Source organism: Falco peregrinus, chromosome 6, assembly GCF_023634155.1.
Source record: "Falco peregrinus isolate bFalPer1 chromosome 6, bFalPer1.pri, whole genome shotgun sequence".
In the NCBI taxonomy this organism is placed as follows: domain Eukaryota; kingdom Metazoa; phylum Chordata; class Aves; order Falconiformes; family Falconidae; genus Falco; species Falco peregrinus.
In genome coordinates this window covers 93,060,537-93,077,235 of record NC_073726.1, presented here as the reverse complement: position 1 = coordinate 93,077,235, position 16,699 = coordinate 93,060,537, and the positions used below count along the sequence as shown (strand labels likewise).

At 56.2% G+C, this 16,699-nt stretch overlaps 1 protein-coding gene and 1 long non-coding RNA gene across 6 annotated transcripts; one reads left to right on the top strand and one right to left on the bottom strand.

The window, feature by feature from the left end:
• Positions 1-301: 301 nt before the first annotated feature.
• Positions 302-2,498, bottom strand: LOC129784661 (uncharacterized). Its single transcript, XR_008747664.1, has 2 exons — positions 1,970-2,498; positions 302-1,439 (listed from the first exon to the last, which is right to left on the bottom strand). It is a non-coding gene; the product is annotated as an uncharacterized LOC129784661 (long non-coding RNA).
• A 1,207-nt stretch (positions 2,499-3,705) lies between these two features.
• ZYX (zyxin) lies at positions 3,706-15,563 on the top strand. 5 transcript variants are annotated; one of them, XM_055807180.1, is made up of 10 exons: positions 3,706-3,871; positions 7,140-7,394; positions 10,413-10,603; positions 11,638-11,730; positions 12,028-12,534; positions 12,846-12,987; positions 13,072-13,241; positions 13,399-13,577; positions 13,831-13,951; positions 14,375-15,563. In XM_055807180.1, the coding sequence occupies exons 1-10, from the start codon at positions 3,721-3,723 to the stop codon at positions 14,483-14,485; spliced, it is 1,920 nt and encodes a 639-aa protein (XP_055663155.1). In that variant the 5' UTR covers positions 3,706-3,720; the 3' UTR covers positions 14,486-15,563. The 5 variants fall into 5 exon arrangements, with proteins under 5 accessions (XP_055663155.1, XP_055663156.1, XP_027639536.1 ...); XM_027783735.2 differs by lacking the exon at positions 3,706-3,871 and adding an exon at positions 3,892-4,020; XM_013297602.3 differs by lacking the exon at positions 3,706-3,871 and adding an exon at positions 4,403-4,496.
• Positions 15,564-16,699: the final 1,136 nt, after the last annotated feature.

The following is a 16,699-nucleotide window of genomic DNA, read 5'->3' as shown; positions in this document are numbered from 1 at the left end:
CATTATTAACACAACTAAAGCCTCCTGCCCAGCATCCAGATTGCTTTCCTCTGACCTTAAACCTATTGTTAACACAGATTCCCATCTGCAGCTACCTGAACCCTCTTGAGTCTACGTAAGATTTTCTGCCAGACTAGTTTAGCTCCCCTTTAGTGTTCTTGCATATAATCCTTCCTTTTGCATTCAAGGACTTTTTTTTTTTTCCTCTCTTACATCCATTTTTGTTTTCCTTTCACAGGCATCTAAGCATTGCTAGCATATTCCTCATCTCAGTGTGCAGTACACAAATTTGCCACATCACTTCCGTATGGCATTGCTCTTTATTTACTCACTGCATTACACAGTTGAATTACCAGCGAAGCTTCTTTATATCTGCCTCCATGAAAATGGTCTCTCTGAGGTGGGTTCTGTGAACCCTAAGAATTTCTAGGCTTTGATGGCCAGTACTCGGGTTTGCTTCCTCGCTCATCTCCAAGAGGTGCCCAGCTAGAACTGCACATTCAGAATCCCTCCAGCATCTGCCTTGTGGTGGGCTGTCATTGCACCGGTGGTGCAGAGTAGCATTCACAACACAATGTACTCCAAAATACCAGATCCCTTCTTCCATGGCATGGGACAGCCAAAGTGATTTATGCAGAGGGCTGCTGCTAATTCCAGAAATGACAAGGTCTAGCACAACGAGATGAGCCAACCTGCTGATCCATCTCTGTACCCAGACAGCTAAATGCTTATTCAGGACTAGTGTTTTGCTTTGGCTAATGAGATTTGACTACAGCTGCATACAACTCAAGGTTCTAATTTCAGTTTGCAGCAGCAAAATGTCTACTTTTCCAAGCAAAGAATCACATGGAGGAAGATTGCTAGTATAAGGAGATTCTTATTTTCTTTCCAGAGGAATCAGAACAAACATAGGGAAGTTAGATCATCTTTGTTTCCGATTACAAAAGCACAGACTTTCAACTGGCAAGAACAAGATCAGACTAAAGTTTCCCCCTGTGTATTCTGATGTATGCTGACTTGAGAATTCTAGCTTTCACGGGTCCAACCTGCTGAACGCTGCTCTGTTTTGTATTGGTTTCCTCACAGTGAGGAGTTAATACAAAATGCCTGAGAGGGTCTGCTTGTTTCTTATTCCCACTTCTCTTGATCTGCCTTCATGAGCTTGCAACATCACCGCATTGGTGAGACAATCAAACGTGCAAGCATCTGGATTTATGAGGATGTGAACAGAAAGTATGAGCACACAGATTTATTTCATATTCTCTCAGCACTTTTTTAATCTCTGTCCGAGACATTCTTTGTTTTCCCTGGAGTCAGGGCTAGCCCAGGGAACAGCGGCAGAGTATCGGAGGGCAGGCTGATTGTGTAAGGTATATTGGGATGTGCCACAATTTGGTTGCCGATTCCACAGCAAAATCTTTTTAGCTCTGCATTGACATCTTTACCCAAACAAGAGGGGAGAAAAAGATGGTTTGTGCTAGAAAAGTTACAGTGTTAGAAGACCCAGCACAGAGATACCTTCCCTATCCTAAATAACTGCTTTATGTATCAGTCATGGGAGGTAACAGGCCTGATGCCACACCTACAAAAGCAGCAGTAACTCCAGGATTATTTAGCACCCCTACAAGAACTATATATCCCTGAGCAACTGAAAGCTATAGATCAATAGTTCAATGGCTGCAGCTATGTAAGGAGCAAGATGCTCAGTGCTATTATGCATTGCTACGGGTGACATTTGAATACAGTATGTAAAAATGAAAAAACCTTACAGAGGGCCCAATTTTTCCAACTGTATCAGCTGGTTAAATAAAAGATACTATGTACAAATCTTGCTTGTAAAAGTAAAGATTTGTTCACACTGGACTTCTTAAGCCTCGATGAATACCTTTGTGTAGCTCTCTGACTTGCGCATTTAGCGGTATGCACACTGGGAGTCTGAGCTGGTGTGGTCTGTGCTTAACTCACCCACCTGTGAGTAAACTACCGGTCCTGAAGTGTCCCGGTGTTGGTAGGTAAGCCTTGGGAGCAGGCAAGCCCCGGATCTCCTGAGCCTTACGGAGCACAGTCATTCCCCAAGGAATTTGCAGCAGCTGGGGCATTAGCCCCGATATTGAGGCCAGATTCCAAAAGTAACGACTGCTCGAGGCGCGGTAATTCTGTCGCGATCGCTATCCCTGCTCCCCGAGGGGCCGAGCGGAGCAGGGCTGCGTGCTGCTGTGCTGGGCCCAGCCACCCCCGCCGCAGAGCGAGGCCCGCCCCGGCCCGCAGGGAGGCGGGCGGCTGAGCCGCACCAGCCCGGTGCGGGCCCCGCGGCGGGACGGGGGCCCCAGCCGCGCGGCGGAGCCGGCCGGTGGCCGCTTGAGTTACCGGGGACCGTGAGCCAGATCCTGCCGCAGCCAGGCGGGCCGGGGGACCCCGACTCACCCGGCCTGCGGGCTCCGTCCCGGCGCCCCGCGCAGGGGCAGCGCTGGCGGGGGGGGGGGGGGAAGGCACAAACAAAAAAAAGTCTGGCCGCCCCGTCCCCGTCCCTCGGCCCCCCATAGCCGGCAGCTCCCCCAGCCCCCCCTCACCCCCCCATAGCCGGCAGCTCCCCCAGCCCCCCCCTCACCCCCCCCATAGCCGGCAGCTCCCCCAGCCCCCCCAGCCCCCCCTCACCCCCCCATAGCCGGCAGCCCCCCCAGCCCCCCCTCACCCTCCCATAGCCGGCAGCCCCCCCAGCCCCCCCTCACCCCCCCATAGCCGGCAGCCCCCCCAGCCCCCCCTCACCCCCCCATAGCCGGCAGCTCCCCCAGCCCCCCCTCACCCCCCCATAGCCGGCAGCTCCCCCAGCCCCCCCTCACCCCCCCATAGCCGGCAGCTCCCCCAGCCCCCCCTCACCCCCCCATAGCCGGCAGCTCCCCCAGCCCCCCCAGCCCCCCCTCACCCCCCCATAGCCGGCAGCTCCCCCAGCCCCCCCTCACCCCCCCATAGCCGGCAGCCCCCCCAGCCCCCCCTCACCCCCCCATAGCCGGCAGCTCCCCCAGCCCCCCCCTCACCCCCCCATGGCCGGCAGCTCCCCCAGCCCCCCCTCACCCCCCCATGGCCGGCAGCTCCCCCAGCCCCCCCTCACCCCCCCATAGCCGGCAGCCCCCCCAGCCCCCCCTCACCCCCCCATGGCCGGCAGCTCCCCCAGCCCCCCCTCACCCCCCCATGGCCGGCAGCCCCCCCAGCCCCCCCTCACCCCCCCATAGCCGGCAGCTCCCCCAGCCCCCCCTCACCCCCCCATAGCCGGCAGCCCCCCCAGCCCCCCCTCACCCCCCCATAGCCGGCAGCCCCCCCAGCCCCCCCTCACCCCCCCATGGCCGGCAGCTCCCCCAGCCCCCCCTCACCCCCCCATGGCCGGCAGCCCCCCCAGCCCCCCCTCACCCCCCCATAGCCGGCAGCTCCCCCAGCCCCCCCTCACCCCCCCATAGCCGGCAGCCCCCCCAGCCCCCCCTCACCCCCCCATAGCCGGCAGCCCCCCCAGCCCCCCCTCACCCCCCCATAGCCGGCAGCTCCCCCAGCCCCCCCTCACCCCCCCATGGCCGGCAGCCCCCCCCAGCCCCCCCTCACCCCCCCATAGCCGGCAGCTCCCCCAGCCCCCCCTCACCCCCCCATAGCCGGCAGCCCCCCCAGCCCCCCCAGCCCCCGCTACATTCCCCCGCGGGTGAGCTCAGCCGCTCGCGCAGCCGCGCTCCTTTTATGGTCAAACAACTTTGCCTGGGCGAGGCCTTTTCGCGAGCCGGCGGGGCCCGGCCGCTCCCTCGCGCCGCCGTTGCTCGCCTGCCCGCCCGCCCGCCGGCGCAGCGCTCCGTGGCCCCGCTCCGCAGCCCGGGGGCGCCCCGGCCCTCCGGTGAGTCTCTGGGCTTGCAGCCGGGCTGTGGGCTCCCCGCGGCTCGCCCTGCCCGGGCTCGAGTCGTGGGCCGGAGGGGGGGGGTCCTGCCGTTCCGCACGGGAGAGGCTCGTGGGGGAGCGTGGATCTAGTGAGCTGTTCGCCCCGCGGTGAGACGCAGGCGCACGGGAGCGGGGGATGTTGCCCGGTTTGGCTCGGGACAGACGCTCTTTTGTGTGCGCACGGATGGGCGAGACACCTAGGGAGCCCTCCCCAGATGTGCCGGGGGGCGGGGGGCTCTTTGTGCCTGAAATTTGCTTTAGGAGCTTCAGTCTCTCTGGGAGTGCCCTGAGAATGAAAAGACGCAAGTGCTTGCAAAGCCGTAGAACTTTCTAACGTTTTAATTCCGTTTGCATCGCTTTTCGGAGTTGTCCATCTGCCCGCCCCCCCGGGCGGAGGCCAGGCGAGCCCCGCGTACGTGCAAGAAGGTTGCGGCTCTGCCGCCCCGCCCCCGCTCCCTTCCCCCCCCCCCCCCCCCCCCCCCCGGCTGCTCGCGGCTCTGCCCCGCAGCCTCCCCGGCCGCAGGACTTTGCTCTCTTTGAAGTTTTGTACCTTTAGGCCAGCCTGGGAGAACTTCCTGGGATTGGTATGTAGGGGAGGATGAAAATACTTCTAAGTCTGTTTAATCTGTTGCTTTCATATTCTCAGTTTTTTGCTGGAGTTCCTCTTCCGACCCCCTCCGTGGGGAGGAAGCTGCAGATGGGGAAGTACCGGCACTGGGTGTCAGTGGTGGGGGGCTGCCTGGCTGGAGCCGAGCTGCTTACTGCCCACCGAGGTGGTGAACAGCGCTTAGCTCACTGCTTCCTCGAGTTCCTCCTCCTCATGCCACCCCAGGAAAGGAGCAGAGCCTTTGGAAGTGCTGCCTTGGGGTCAAAGAACTGAGGGTCATCTGGGTGCGCAAGAGGTGGCAGAGCCACCGTGGGACCTTCTGGGAGGTGACCCTGCTGCTGAGGGGGTGTTGCTTGCTTCTGACCTCTTGCTTTTTTGCTCTCTGTTGGAGAGAAGCAGCGTATGAGGCAGCTAATGATCCTGACCGTGTCCTTTGGGGACATCTTTCTTCATAGCTCTGCTTGAGTCATCTTAAATAGTGTTACAGCAGGCAGAAAAATGTCTGCCCTCAGGGGAAATGTGACGGCAAGGAGGGTTTGTGATTAGGTCTGCTGGCAGGACACTTCCTCTCCAACAGCCTGTGCAAACCACCACGGTACTTGTCTGAGCCCGGTGTTCCTGGTGTGGCTTCAGTGGCGTTGGTAGTGCTCAGGGCTGAGGGGGGATGCTCGGCCCCGCATGGCCAGCCTCCCCCGGCCCGCTGGGTCAGGGGGACACACCGCTGCAGAGGCGTGAGGATGAGCAGGGGCAGCTGTTGGATGGAGGCACCCTGAGCAGCAAGGGCCTCGAGTGTGGCAGCATGGCGGGAAGCAGGCCACTGGGCTCAGGGGAGAGCAGCAGCTGCAGCAATGCTAGCGCTTTTCTGCGTGGCAGCTGATGTCCCGAGACTGTGCTGCCCAACCCTGGTGCAGATCGTGATCAGAAGTGACATCGCAGGCATGTTCTGCTGTGAGCAGCACTGTCAGTTCTGGTAGAAGTGGCTGCCATCAGTTCTAGTAGAGCTGCTACCAAGTGGTTCGTTACACCGGAGTGTAACAGGAGCAGAAGTCCCTAAGGAAAGGCCGGAGCTTCTGTAGCTCGATGGGAAGCAGCAGGCTGGGGGGACTCGGACTGGCAGGTCTGAGGGGCTGAGGACAGAGCCTGCTCCTTACTCCTCTGTCTCAGCCCGTCCTGTGCTGGCTGTGTGGGAGATGCTCAGTGCGGCTCGGTGGCTGAGGGGCTCGGTGGCTGCGGCTGGCTCTGGCACTCTGGCACCCCGTGGTGTTTGTCAGAGCGCGGGCAGCTCGTCCGCCCTGCGCAGAGGGGCACAGCACAAGCAGCATGGGCCGAACTCTTGTCCCTGTCACACGCCTGTGACCTGGGGAGGCTGTCACAGGTCACGGTGCCGCACCCTACTGCACTCGACCGAGGGAGCACTTGGAGCAGGAGGGTGGGGGCATGGAGTCTTGGCAGCAGGCATGGGAGAGCTGGCATCGGCAGTGTTTGTGGCACCCAGGGCTGCCTGTCCCAGCTGCTCTTATTGTCCCAGCGAGAGGGCCTGGCAGCACCGGGGGGCACCGACATGAGCCTGCCAGCTTGAGCTGCTGGCACCGAGCCCCGGTGCTGGCGGAAGCAGCGCTGTGCTGACTGTGCGTGTGCGTGTGAGCAGCAGCACTGGGTGTGTGAGCAGCAGCACAGGGGGGGGTGGGGGGGGGGGTGAGCAGCAGCACTGCCGGGGGGAGTGTGTGTGTGAGCAGGCAGCCCCACGGCCGTGCTGGGCTTCACAACAAAGCGCCTGGCTCCGGGGGCTTCCGGCGCGGCTGCGGCGTCTGGCCTGGACTGCGGGACCGGGGGTGCCCCGTTCCGTGCCTGCAGGCCGCGGGGAATGCTCACCCCGCCCCCCCCCCCGGGCTGACCGTGCGGGGCCGCTGCCGCAGTGCTGCCGGCACCCCTCCATGCCCAGCGGGATGGGCTGGGGGGCGGCACCGGGGGGAGGTGGCGCCCCGGGGGAGGCGGAGCCGGCGGGGGGCGGCCGGCAGCGCTTCCTGGCGGGGGCGGGGCGGGGGGCGGTGGCCGGCAGCGCTTCCTGCCGGGGGGCGGCAGCGCAGCCGAGGGGGGGACAGCGGGGGGCGGCGGCGGAGCGGGGGGGCTCCCGGCCCGCCCCGCCGTCCTGCCTGTGCCGCAGCCGCCCCCGCTGCCCCGGCGCGCAGGGCCCGAGGTGAGGGGTGGGAGGTGCGGAGGGACCGGCGACGTTACCGGGGCGGTCACCGGCTGGGGCCGGCGGGCCGGGGTGGCACCGTCGGACAGGTGTGGGGGGGTGGCGTGCGGGCCCCTTCGGGCGCAGGGCCTGGCTGTGGCGGCGGGGGGCGGCGCGGTGCCGTGCCCTGTTGCGGGGCGCTGCCGCGGCCCGGCTCACTTTGGCTGCGGCCGGAGCCCCCTTGTCACCAGCGCCGCGACACGGCCCCGCTGGCCCCCGCTGGCCGTCTGCTGCGGCTTCTGTCCCTGGGACCCCTGGGCACACGCTGCGCTCAGCTCGGGTGCCTCAGCCCCTGGCCGGGCTTCAAATGCCCCTGTCCCCCGTGTTCTCTCTGCCAGTTTCCACTGGCTTCATGCAGGTTTCCTCCCTTTTCTCCCCTGCCAGCCGCTGAGAAGATGGCCTCCCAAGGCGCCCCGGGGACCCGCATGACATCCACAGTCAGCATCAACATTTCCACGCCTGCCTTCTACAATCCGCAGAAAAAGTTTGCACCCGTGGTCGCCCCTAAGCCCAAGGTGAACCCCTTCAAGGCTGGGGGTGCGTTGGAGTCATCGCTGCCCCCGCCTCCCGGCGCTGGTGCCCAGCGTGCACAGATTGGGAAGGTGGGCGAGATTCCGTCCCAGTCCCTGCCAGCAGAAGGTAGGTGGGGGCCAGGGTGTGTGTGTGTGTGCGCGTTTCCAGGCTCAGGGCACAAGGTCCATGACAGGGCTGAGCACAAGAGCGGGAGCCTAACCACCCTTGGTGACTGATGCACTCGCTGTAGGGGCTGGCAGGTTCCACAAGAGATAAAACAATTGTAAAGAGGTCTCAAAGTACGTAGTATCTCCACTCGTAAAGGAGGTGGGAAGGCAATCCTGCACTGCACTGGTGCTGGAGGAATGCAGTGGATTTCTCATCGAATTCCCTGAGTGCATAGTTGTGTAACTGCAGGCAGTTTCTAGCCAGCGTGTCTGAGAGCAAACATGATGCAGGGAAATTGACCCTGATGATGATGAATCATGCTGTTCCCCTTCTTGTTTGATCTCTGCTCAAGTTGGTTGTCTCTGACTGTAGAGATCCTTCTCATGGACTCTGCAGTTGCCATCTTTGCTGCTGGAGATGAGGAGGAAGAAGTAACCTCATGAAAAAATGGTGGAAGCTGTCATAAACAGGAAGGGAGGCTTAGAGTTCGTGTGGCTTGTAGAGTTTTACACCTCTTCCTAGTGGTTTGGGTTGGGTGTGTTTTCCTGTGTAGAGTGACTTCTTGTTTTAGTGTGGTTTTCTTTTTCTTGCTTTTAAATATTTCTTTTATATCCTGTGTGGTGGTGGAGTGGTTTTTTTGTTTTATTTTTTGGTTGGCTGGTTGGTTTTGTGTCCTCTTAAGAGGCAGAAGGTTCCTTGCTGTGTGACCCCCTAGTTGGAATTGATGAGCATGCGGCCACCAGTCATTTCCCTAGGGACCTCTTGCTGATGCTTGATGCTGCGACTTACCACAGGACTCCCCCAGGGCGCACCTCAGCTGGGACACGCATGTTCAGATAATGCAGCCTGCTGGTTTATGTTTCTTTCCTTTCACCACCTCGCATAGACCATGCAACACTTACGCTTTCTACTTTAGCATGCTGTTAGTGGGCGGCTGGCCTGATGGTAGGAAGGCTGGTCCTGTGCTCAGAGGAGACGAGTTACTAAGCCATTTTTTCCATTTCTCAGGTCACAAGGACCTGTTGGTGCTTCTCTCTCCTAGAACTGTACCAGCTAACTGGTGACCCTTTTCTCTGTGCTGCTGGCTGGAATCTTGTGTCTGTAATCCAAGGTCTCATCGTAGGCTTTATGATTTTCTGCTATAGTTGTGTGGATGTGTCTGTCAGAAAGTCTCAAACTGACACAAATAACTGAATCACAAAAGTAGGCAGCTGGATGTTAAAACTTAGTTTTCAATATCCCATGCGAGTGAAGCACTGGGTGTTTCTTGCTCCACTTCTCCCTTCCTTATAAAGCTTATTATGGAGGAACTAACTTGACAGAAAGATGAGCAAAAGAACTGTTTAGCTTGAGCTGCTGCGTTGCCATCAGGTGAGGGCTGCCAGCAGACATCTGAAGTGCAGATGAGCCACCACCAACACTTAAGTCATGACAGAAATGCACCTGATCCTTCTCTGATGCGTTTCTTAATCCTTCTCTCCCTTTCTTGTACCCTCCCCAAACAAACAGCCATAGCAATCGGTCTCTTTGTCTCAAATGGCAGGATGGCTCAGTTACTGTTGCTGTAGGAATGTTATGTTTAGTATTGATCATTCTGTAAATCTGGTATAGTAACTTAGCGGCAAACTCTTTTGTTTGTGTGAATAATTCATAACACAGGCTTTTAGTGAATCTGAAATAATGTGACAGCAGATCAGGGTTTTGCTTCTGCAATATTCTTCATCATTTTAATAAACCAAAAGGCAAGTGTGTACAAACTTGATCCTAAACTGTAGTTTCAAAGAAAAAATACCAGCCTAGTATTATCCCCCACCCCGAGCAGAATTTCTGTGGCACAAGGAGGCTTAGAAGAGGTGCTGTGTGCCAGTGTGCATTCTGCTGGCTGATAAGAAATTGGCTTTCATTTTCTGAATTGTGTCCTTTCAGTATTGTGTCACTTAGGTTACCAATGAGAAGCCCTTACAAAGTCTGCTGGCAGCGGCTGGATATAAAGATGAGACAATTCAAACGCTGCTGTTAAGTTGCATGTGGAGTAGCAGGAGTGAAAAACCTGGTGATACACCCTGCTGCTGGTTGGGGCTAGCTAGGAAGAGAGGTGGGTGCCCAGAAGAAGGGATGTGGAAGCTCTGCCTCCTTGTTGTCAGTGTTCCTACCTGCTTGGATGTGAAGAGGGCAATGTCTCCCATACATGGCGAAGGGAAAAGGATTCACGTTTGAGTGTGTTGTAGCAGAAAATGTCTCTCTGCCTGTTCCACGTCTTTGGCAAATATGCATAGGTGGAAGCAGTGGGGTTTTCTTCTGGGAGATTGAGGTGCTTTGGTGCTTTTCAGCCTGCTTCAGAGGGTTCTGGAAAATTTCTCACATCGTAGTCTGTGTCAGGTATGGGGACATCGTCGCCTCCAAAAGAAAAGCTGTTTTCATCTCCTGGAAAAATAAAGCAGTTTCAGAGATTCCTCATACGCATAAGAGGTATGCGTATCTGACTTGCGTTTTTCCCCCCACTTGTCCCTTGTAGTGCTTACTAGCCAGTGGCGAGGTGCCAGCTTATTTTCCTGTAAGAATGCAGGCTTCTCAGGGTCCTGGGTTGACTGCTGGCATTCCTGCTAACGCTGCTCTGCATTCTGCAGTCTGAGTCGGTTACTGGCAGGAGGAACATATGGTATGGTAGGGACCAAAGAATGAGGGGAGGAGTGGGAAAGGGCACAGTAAGACGTGTTTTGCAGTTAAGCAATGACTATTCCCAGACACTAATTGCAGTAGCTACTAAGGAAACTTTATATGATGGCAAATAGCTTTGAGCAAGGTGAAAGCCAGCCTGTGAAGTTCAGTTGTCCTCAATGGGTGCTGGGGTCCCCTGGGTGACTGCTGGGGAGCTATTTGCTGTAATGCCTTCAGGACCACAAACCTCCCGGGTTTTTTGCTGGCTAAGAGTAAGAAATTATCCAAACTTGCTTTTATTCTCATTCTTCCCCATAGAGCTGCCGCTGCCACCTCCTCCCCCGCCTGGAGAGGAGGCAAGTTTCTCCTCAAACTGTGCTTTTCCCCCACCCCCACCACCCTTTGAAGAGCCTTTTCCACCAGCCCCAGAAGAAGTTTTTCCTTCTCCACCTCCTCCTCCTCCACCGATGTTTGATGAAGGACCTGTGAGCAAGGTGCCTACCCCACAGGTGAGTGAGGTCAAGGGAAGTACAGTTTCTTGTGATGCTCTGTGAGCTGCGACAGCTTCTTGCTGCTCTCTGAACTCCGCAGCGGGAAGCCCAGAGATCTGGGAGAGCAGAAAAATGCCACCACCCCATGGACCAGCACAGGTTAGGTCAGGTGGACAGGCTGCAGCTTTGCAGATGAAGGACCTGGGGGGTTCCTGGTGGATGGTGAATTGAGTGTGAGCCAGCACTGCACCCTCGAGGCGCTAAAGGCCAACCCCATGCTGGGCTGCATTGGTGAGCATAGCCAGCAGGACAAGGACAGTGATTATTCCTCTCTGCGGTGCTGGTGAGGCTGCATCTTGGAGGACTGTTTCCAGTTGGGCTCCCCAGTATAATAACCCCAGAGGAACCCCAAACTAGCTGCAGTCCAGCAAAGGGTGATAGCGACCCTTGGGGGTTGGAGCCCGTGCTGCGAGAGCTGAGTTTGTTCAGCCTGCAGAAGATGAGGCCAAGGCAGGGATCTAACTGGAGTGTGCAATACCTAAAGGAGGGCCGGAGAGAAGACAGGTACTTCTTACTGGGGCACAGAAGAACAAGAGACGATGGACAAGAGTTGCGGCAAGGGAAATTGCTGTTGGACAAAAGAAAATTCTGCTCTTCCTCTCCAAGGGTGGCTCAGCACTGGCACAGGTGCCCAGAGAGGCTGGGGAATCCGCATCCTTGGGGATGTTCAGTAATGACCTGGACAAGGCCCTGAGCAACCTGGTCTAGCTTGGGAGCTAGCCCCGCTTTGAGCAGCGTGCTGCACTGAGACCTTCAGATGTCTTTTCCCACCTAAACCTGTCCGCGAGTTTCTGTGCGTTTTCCTACTGTTTGTAGACTTTGGAGACTGTGCCCTGTTCATCCTCACCAGCTTGCTACCTGCTCAAAGCAAGGCGCAGATTTGTACCACAGTCCAAAGTGTCAAAATCTGCTATTGTAAGGGGATGCACCTGGTTCTCTGGCTGTTCCTGTAATGTGCTCTGCTCCCTCTTTCCTCATGGATGGTGGTGTAGGTACGTGGCAAGATGAGCAGCATTGATCTTGAGATTGACTCACTGTCCGTAATGTTGGATAACATGGAGAAGAATGATCCCTTCAAATCCCGGGTGAGCATTCCAGAATGGCACAGGTGGAAGGAGAGATGTCTGGTTTGCTGAACAGAGGTATTGAGAAGGGTGCTGCTAAAGATGAAAATCTCTGGATAGAGATGTAGTGCCGAAGTGTACATGAAGGACCAGAAAGCATAGATCTGGCCACTTGGCAGGAGCGCTAAATGCGTAACGGTGTGGGAACTCTTTAAGTTGTGGGCCTGGGATAGCTGCTGAGTTACTGCTGTAGACAGCGTATTTTCTGTTCCACCTTGCTGATAACTGCCTGTTTCTCTCTGCTGCTTCCTTTTACAGATACCTGCAGGGTCCACAGGTTCTCTGGAGAAACCATCGGCCCCAAAAGCCCATGTGGAAATACCATCTGCACCCAGAGATACTCCTCATCCCATTCCTTCCAGGTTCACTCCAAAGCCAAGTGGAAGCTTATCTTTCAAGCCCCCTGGAGTGGATCTGACCCCCAACCCAACGCCATGGGCAGCCCCACAGCAACGCAAGGAGCCCTTAGCACCAGTCCCTCCACCCCCTTCCCTCCCTCCTGCTCAGCCTTCCCTTAAATTCACCCCACCCTCTGTTGCTGGCTCTCCCAAGCCTGGGTCCAAGTCAGGTGCCAGTGTCCCTGTGGCTCCCTCAAACCCTGCCAGGCACCCTACCTCCATTCAGACCCACTTCACAGTCCCTCCATCTTCAGGGCTCTCCTCTCGGCCACAGCCTCCCAATTTCACCTATGCCCAGCAGAGGGAGAGACCCCAAGTCCAGGAGAAGCCACATCCAACAGAGCAACCTGCTGCCACCAAGGACAAGGTACGGGACAGAGCTGTGGGACCCGTGGCTTTGGACAGGCACAGGGTCACCAGCTGTGAAGCTGGAGGATGAGGAGGGAGGGTCTGTCCTGGGCCAGGGGAGGCTGTTGCGGATCTGAAAGAGAGATGTAACTAGAGACAGTGGTGGAGAGGGATAGGATTTCATGTAAAGGTGGAAAGGAGCAAGTATGGTGGGTGGCAGATTGCTCCAAAGAGGACAAGTAAAGGTGAGACAAGTAGATTTATTAGGGACAGTGGGAAGGGGTCTGTCTCTGCGTGTCCTTTGGCACTGAACGTTTCCTCTTCCTGCAGCATAGACCCACAGGCTCCGGTGCAGATCCACCTAGGGGAAATTCCTGTCTGACCATGAAGGAGGTAGAAGAGCTGGAGATGTTGACCCAGAAACTAATGAAGGATATGGAGCATCCACCCTCAGCGGAGTCTGCTATTTCTGGTGCGTTCCCGCAATGGACAGCAGTAGGGCTAAGACTGTGGTGGGTTTCCATCTCTCCTGATCCCTTTATTCTTCCACTGGCAGAGCTCTGTGGCTTCTGCAGGAAGCCCCTGTCAAGAACCCAGCCAGCTGTGAGGGCCCTGGACTGTCTTTTCCATGTGGAATGCTTCACCTGCTTCAAATGTGAGAAGCAGCTGCAGGGGCAGCAGTTCTACAATGTGGATGAGAAGCCCTTCTGTGAGGACTGCTATGCTGTGAGTCACGGGGCTGAAAGCTGCTGGGGGGAGCTGAGCTTGCTGTGGTTGTCCTCTCTTGCTTTCCCTTCCTCCTTCCATCTTGCCTGGCTGCGGTGTAGTCTCCCAGGGGTGGGAGATCAGATTAACATGTTTTATTTGTTTCCTTTGGGCTCAGGGGACCTTGGAAAAGTGCAGTGTCTGCAAACAGACCATCACAGACCGGATGCTGAAGGCCACCGGTAACTCGTACCATCCCCAATGCTTCACCTGTGTGATGTGCCATACCCCTCTTGAGGGGGCCTCTTTTATCGTGGACCAGGCCAACCAGCCTCACTGTGTGGACGACTACCACAGGTAGGGAGCACACAGGTGTGGTGGGGTGTCTGGAGGAAGGCAGGTTACCTCCCACCTCTTGAAACTTGGTGCGATGTGGGCTTGGGTTGCCCCAGGACATGAAGTGAGCGATGAGTCAGCAGTGTGCCTTGTAGCAGTTAAGGTCTTTTCCCACCTAGACTTCTTTGTGATTTGTTATTCCTCTGCTGCTAATACTACTGTACGGCAGTGAGGACCTTGCGTTGGATGTCCTCCATGTTTTTGCATGTTGCAGGAAGTATGCTCCGCGCTGCTCGGTCTGCAGCGAGCCTATCATGCCAGAGCCTGGAAAGGATGAGACGGTGCGTGTGGTGGCATTGGAGAAGAATTTCCACATGAAATGTTACAAGTGTGAGGTAAGCCTGTGGTCCCACTCTTCACATCCCTCCTGTGCCCATCACCAGTGACTGGGCACCTTTGTTGTCTATCCTGACCAAACAGCAGGGTGGCTTTGCGTGCATCTGGGGCATTCCTGAAGCAGGTTCAGGAAAAGATTAGACATTTCACTGGCCACAGGTCCATGAACAAGGATTCTGCAGGTCTGTAGCCTCTGACATCCCTAATATGGCAGCTGTGTGTACCGGGGGAACATGCCAGGATCACAGAGAGGGGGCTTGCTCTTTCCTCAGAATAGCATCTCCCATTAGCATCATCGGAGACAGAGCGGCAGGCTGCGAGCTGGTACCCTGATCCAGCGGGGCACTTCTTACATCCTTGAATGCATTTATCCTGCTGCTGGCTGTCGTCGAGCTCCCTCCCTCTTTTCTTTCCCTGCTTAGGACTGTGGGAAACCCTTGTCCATTGAAGCAGATGAGAATGGGTGCTTTCCACTGGATGGGCACGTGCTGTGCATCAAATGTCACACCATTCGTGCCAAAACGACACGCTGAGGAGCTTGGAGTGGGCATACCCTTAAAGACCCCTGCGCTCAGTACTCTTCCCCTCCCCACCGTCGTCCTATCCCTCTGCCTGCCAAGGCAGGTTGCTACCAACGGAGACTATGCTAGCGCACCTCTTTACTCAAGTAGGATTCACCCGCCGCCCCCAGCCTCGGCCCTGTGCACCCACTGGGAAAGGCCTGTCACCACTGCCTGGCCGGGGGCTATGCCAGGCCAGGGGCTACATAAAGATGGGTGGGTGCAGCCCCACTGCTCCTGCAGGGCTTGGGAGGAGAAAGCCCAGATCTCCACCAGCACCTGGTGGAAGCAGCAAGACTGACCCGGTGGCAGGTGCTGCGGTGGGCTGAGCGCTCGCCTGTTCCACAGAGCCGAGAAGGACGATTTGACCTTACAAAGTGGGAGCCTCCGTCTCGGCACCGCTTCTGTCTGATCTTATTTTATTTTTGGTGCCGCCACATTGTCAGGATGTCTTCCCCTGCCCCCTCCCTCTCTCCCGGCTTCGAGTGTGGAGGTAGAACATATTGGGAATCTGTATAATTGCTGGAAGAAGCAAACCTCCTATAGCTTTTCTGTCTCTAATGGATTTTACTGGCTAACTGTCTTGTCACTTTTTGTTCCTTGGCCAGATTAAACTGGCAATGTTTGGAATCCTACTCTGTTCCTGAATTTGAAAACTTGTTTTAAAAAAATCTTTTTTCCTCTCCCCAAAATGAGTCATTTCCCAGTGTGGTTTCTGGGCAGCCAGGCTGGGCACCGGAGTAGCAAAGCAGTCCAAAGAATGCATGTTTACAAATAAAGGCCATCATAAGGACGGGCAGCACATGGTGAGGAGGCGTCTCAGTGCGTGGATGAGGATGCAGCAGCCTGAGGAACGCCTTCCCGTTCCAGTAGGGATCCTGCCACTGCTGTCAGCAAGAGCTGCAGTCTTAACTGCGATGTACTGTCTGGCTCCAAGTGTTACTGCACTGAGCCCCACTCCTGGACTAGGAACTCTCAAACTGAACAAACCTTTTTAATATCTACACTGTCCAACCACTGTTTGCATTCAATAAAATGTGGGGGTTTTCCACATGTGTCTGCTGTATTTCTTCAGCTATCTGTGAGAACTCATGTGGTAGAGAGAATGCCGTGTAGGGAATGCAGAACTGCTGTTCCCCCAAGCCCCTGAAGACGAGGCGTCTGAGAATGGCCTTTCTCTGTCCACCTTTGTCTCCTTTTCAAACTGTTCAGTTTCCTGTTTTTCCGTGCCTGAAGAGTAGCTCTCATGGGAAGCAGTGGAAGGCTGCGTTGCAGTGCAGCAAGGCTGTAGTCTGCGTGATGCGTCACGGGGAGGTGAGTTCTTGCACCTGCCTGCACCACGCTGGGAGGAAGCAGCCAGTTTGCGTGCTTTGCCCTAACTGTTGCTACTCAAAGTGTTTGTGCTTGATGTTTATGGTTTTAAGCATGGTGCTGTCTTGGTCACTGCTTGTGGAACTCCTTTGTGGTAAGCGTCAATGCTTCTACACTTCAAAGACATGAAACCTACTCTTGTTCTCTTGCCAGTTTTGGGGAGATCTTTAATAACTCCTTGCAAATTGATCCAGTAAATGCTTTGAGGTTTCCTATAGGATGAGCAAATACATGAATTGTACATTTGCTTGCTTTCTTTTTGTAGCTGAGATCTTGCTGGTTTGTAGGCATTGTTTGGAGTGGTAGTTTCTAGATTATGTGGTTAGAAGTTCATGCCCACAAACGCCAAGGAGTAGAGCGAGCTGAGGATGAGGGAGAGGAGCACCGCAGCCCAGCTGCTCCCAGCTGTCAGGGCTACAGCCGGTGCCTGGGTATGGATCTGTCCAGGGGAGTCAAGGGGATTCTGGATCATCTTGCAGATTAGGGGGAGGTTGATCCCTCCGGGAGGCACCGGGTGCAGAGGAAGAGCATTTGGTGACTGTACACACTCATTATGGGATGTGCAGGGGCAAGACCAAAAGGGAGTGATCAAGAAGAGGAAGCATCATGTGGAAAGGGATGGGGGGAGGCGCACAGAAGGGGCTGGCTGTGCATCCCCAGTATGCTTGTCTGGCGGGGTCCTCTGTGTCACCAGCACAGTTTGTCCTGCCTTCTTACTAAACTTTTTTTTTTTTTTCCTTTCCCCCCCCCCCCCCATGTGAAGGGACTGTTCAGTGTGTGTGGAGACCTAACAGCAGTGACTGGAGACACCGAGTG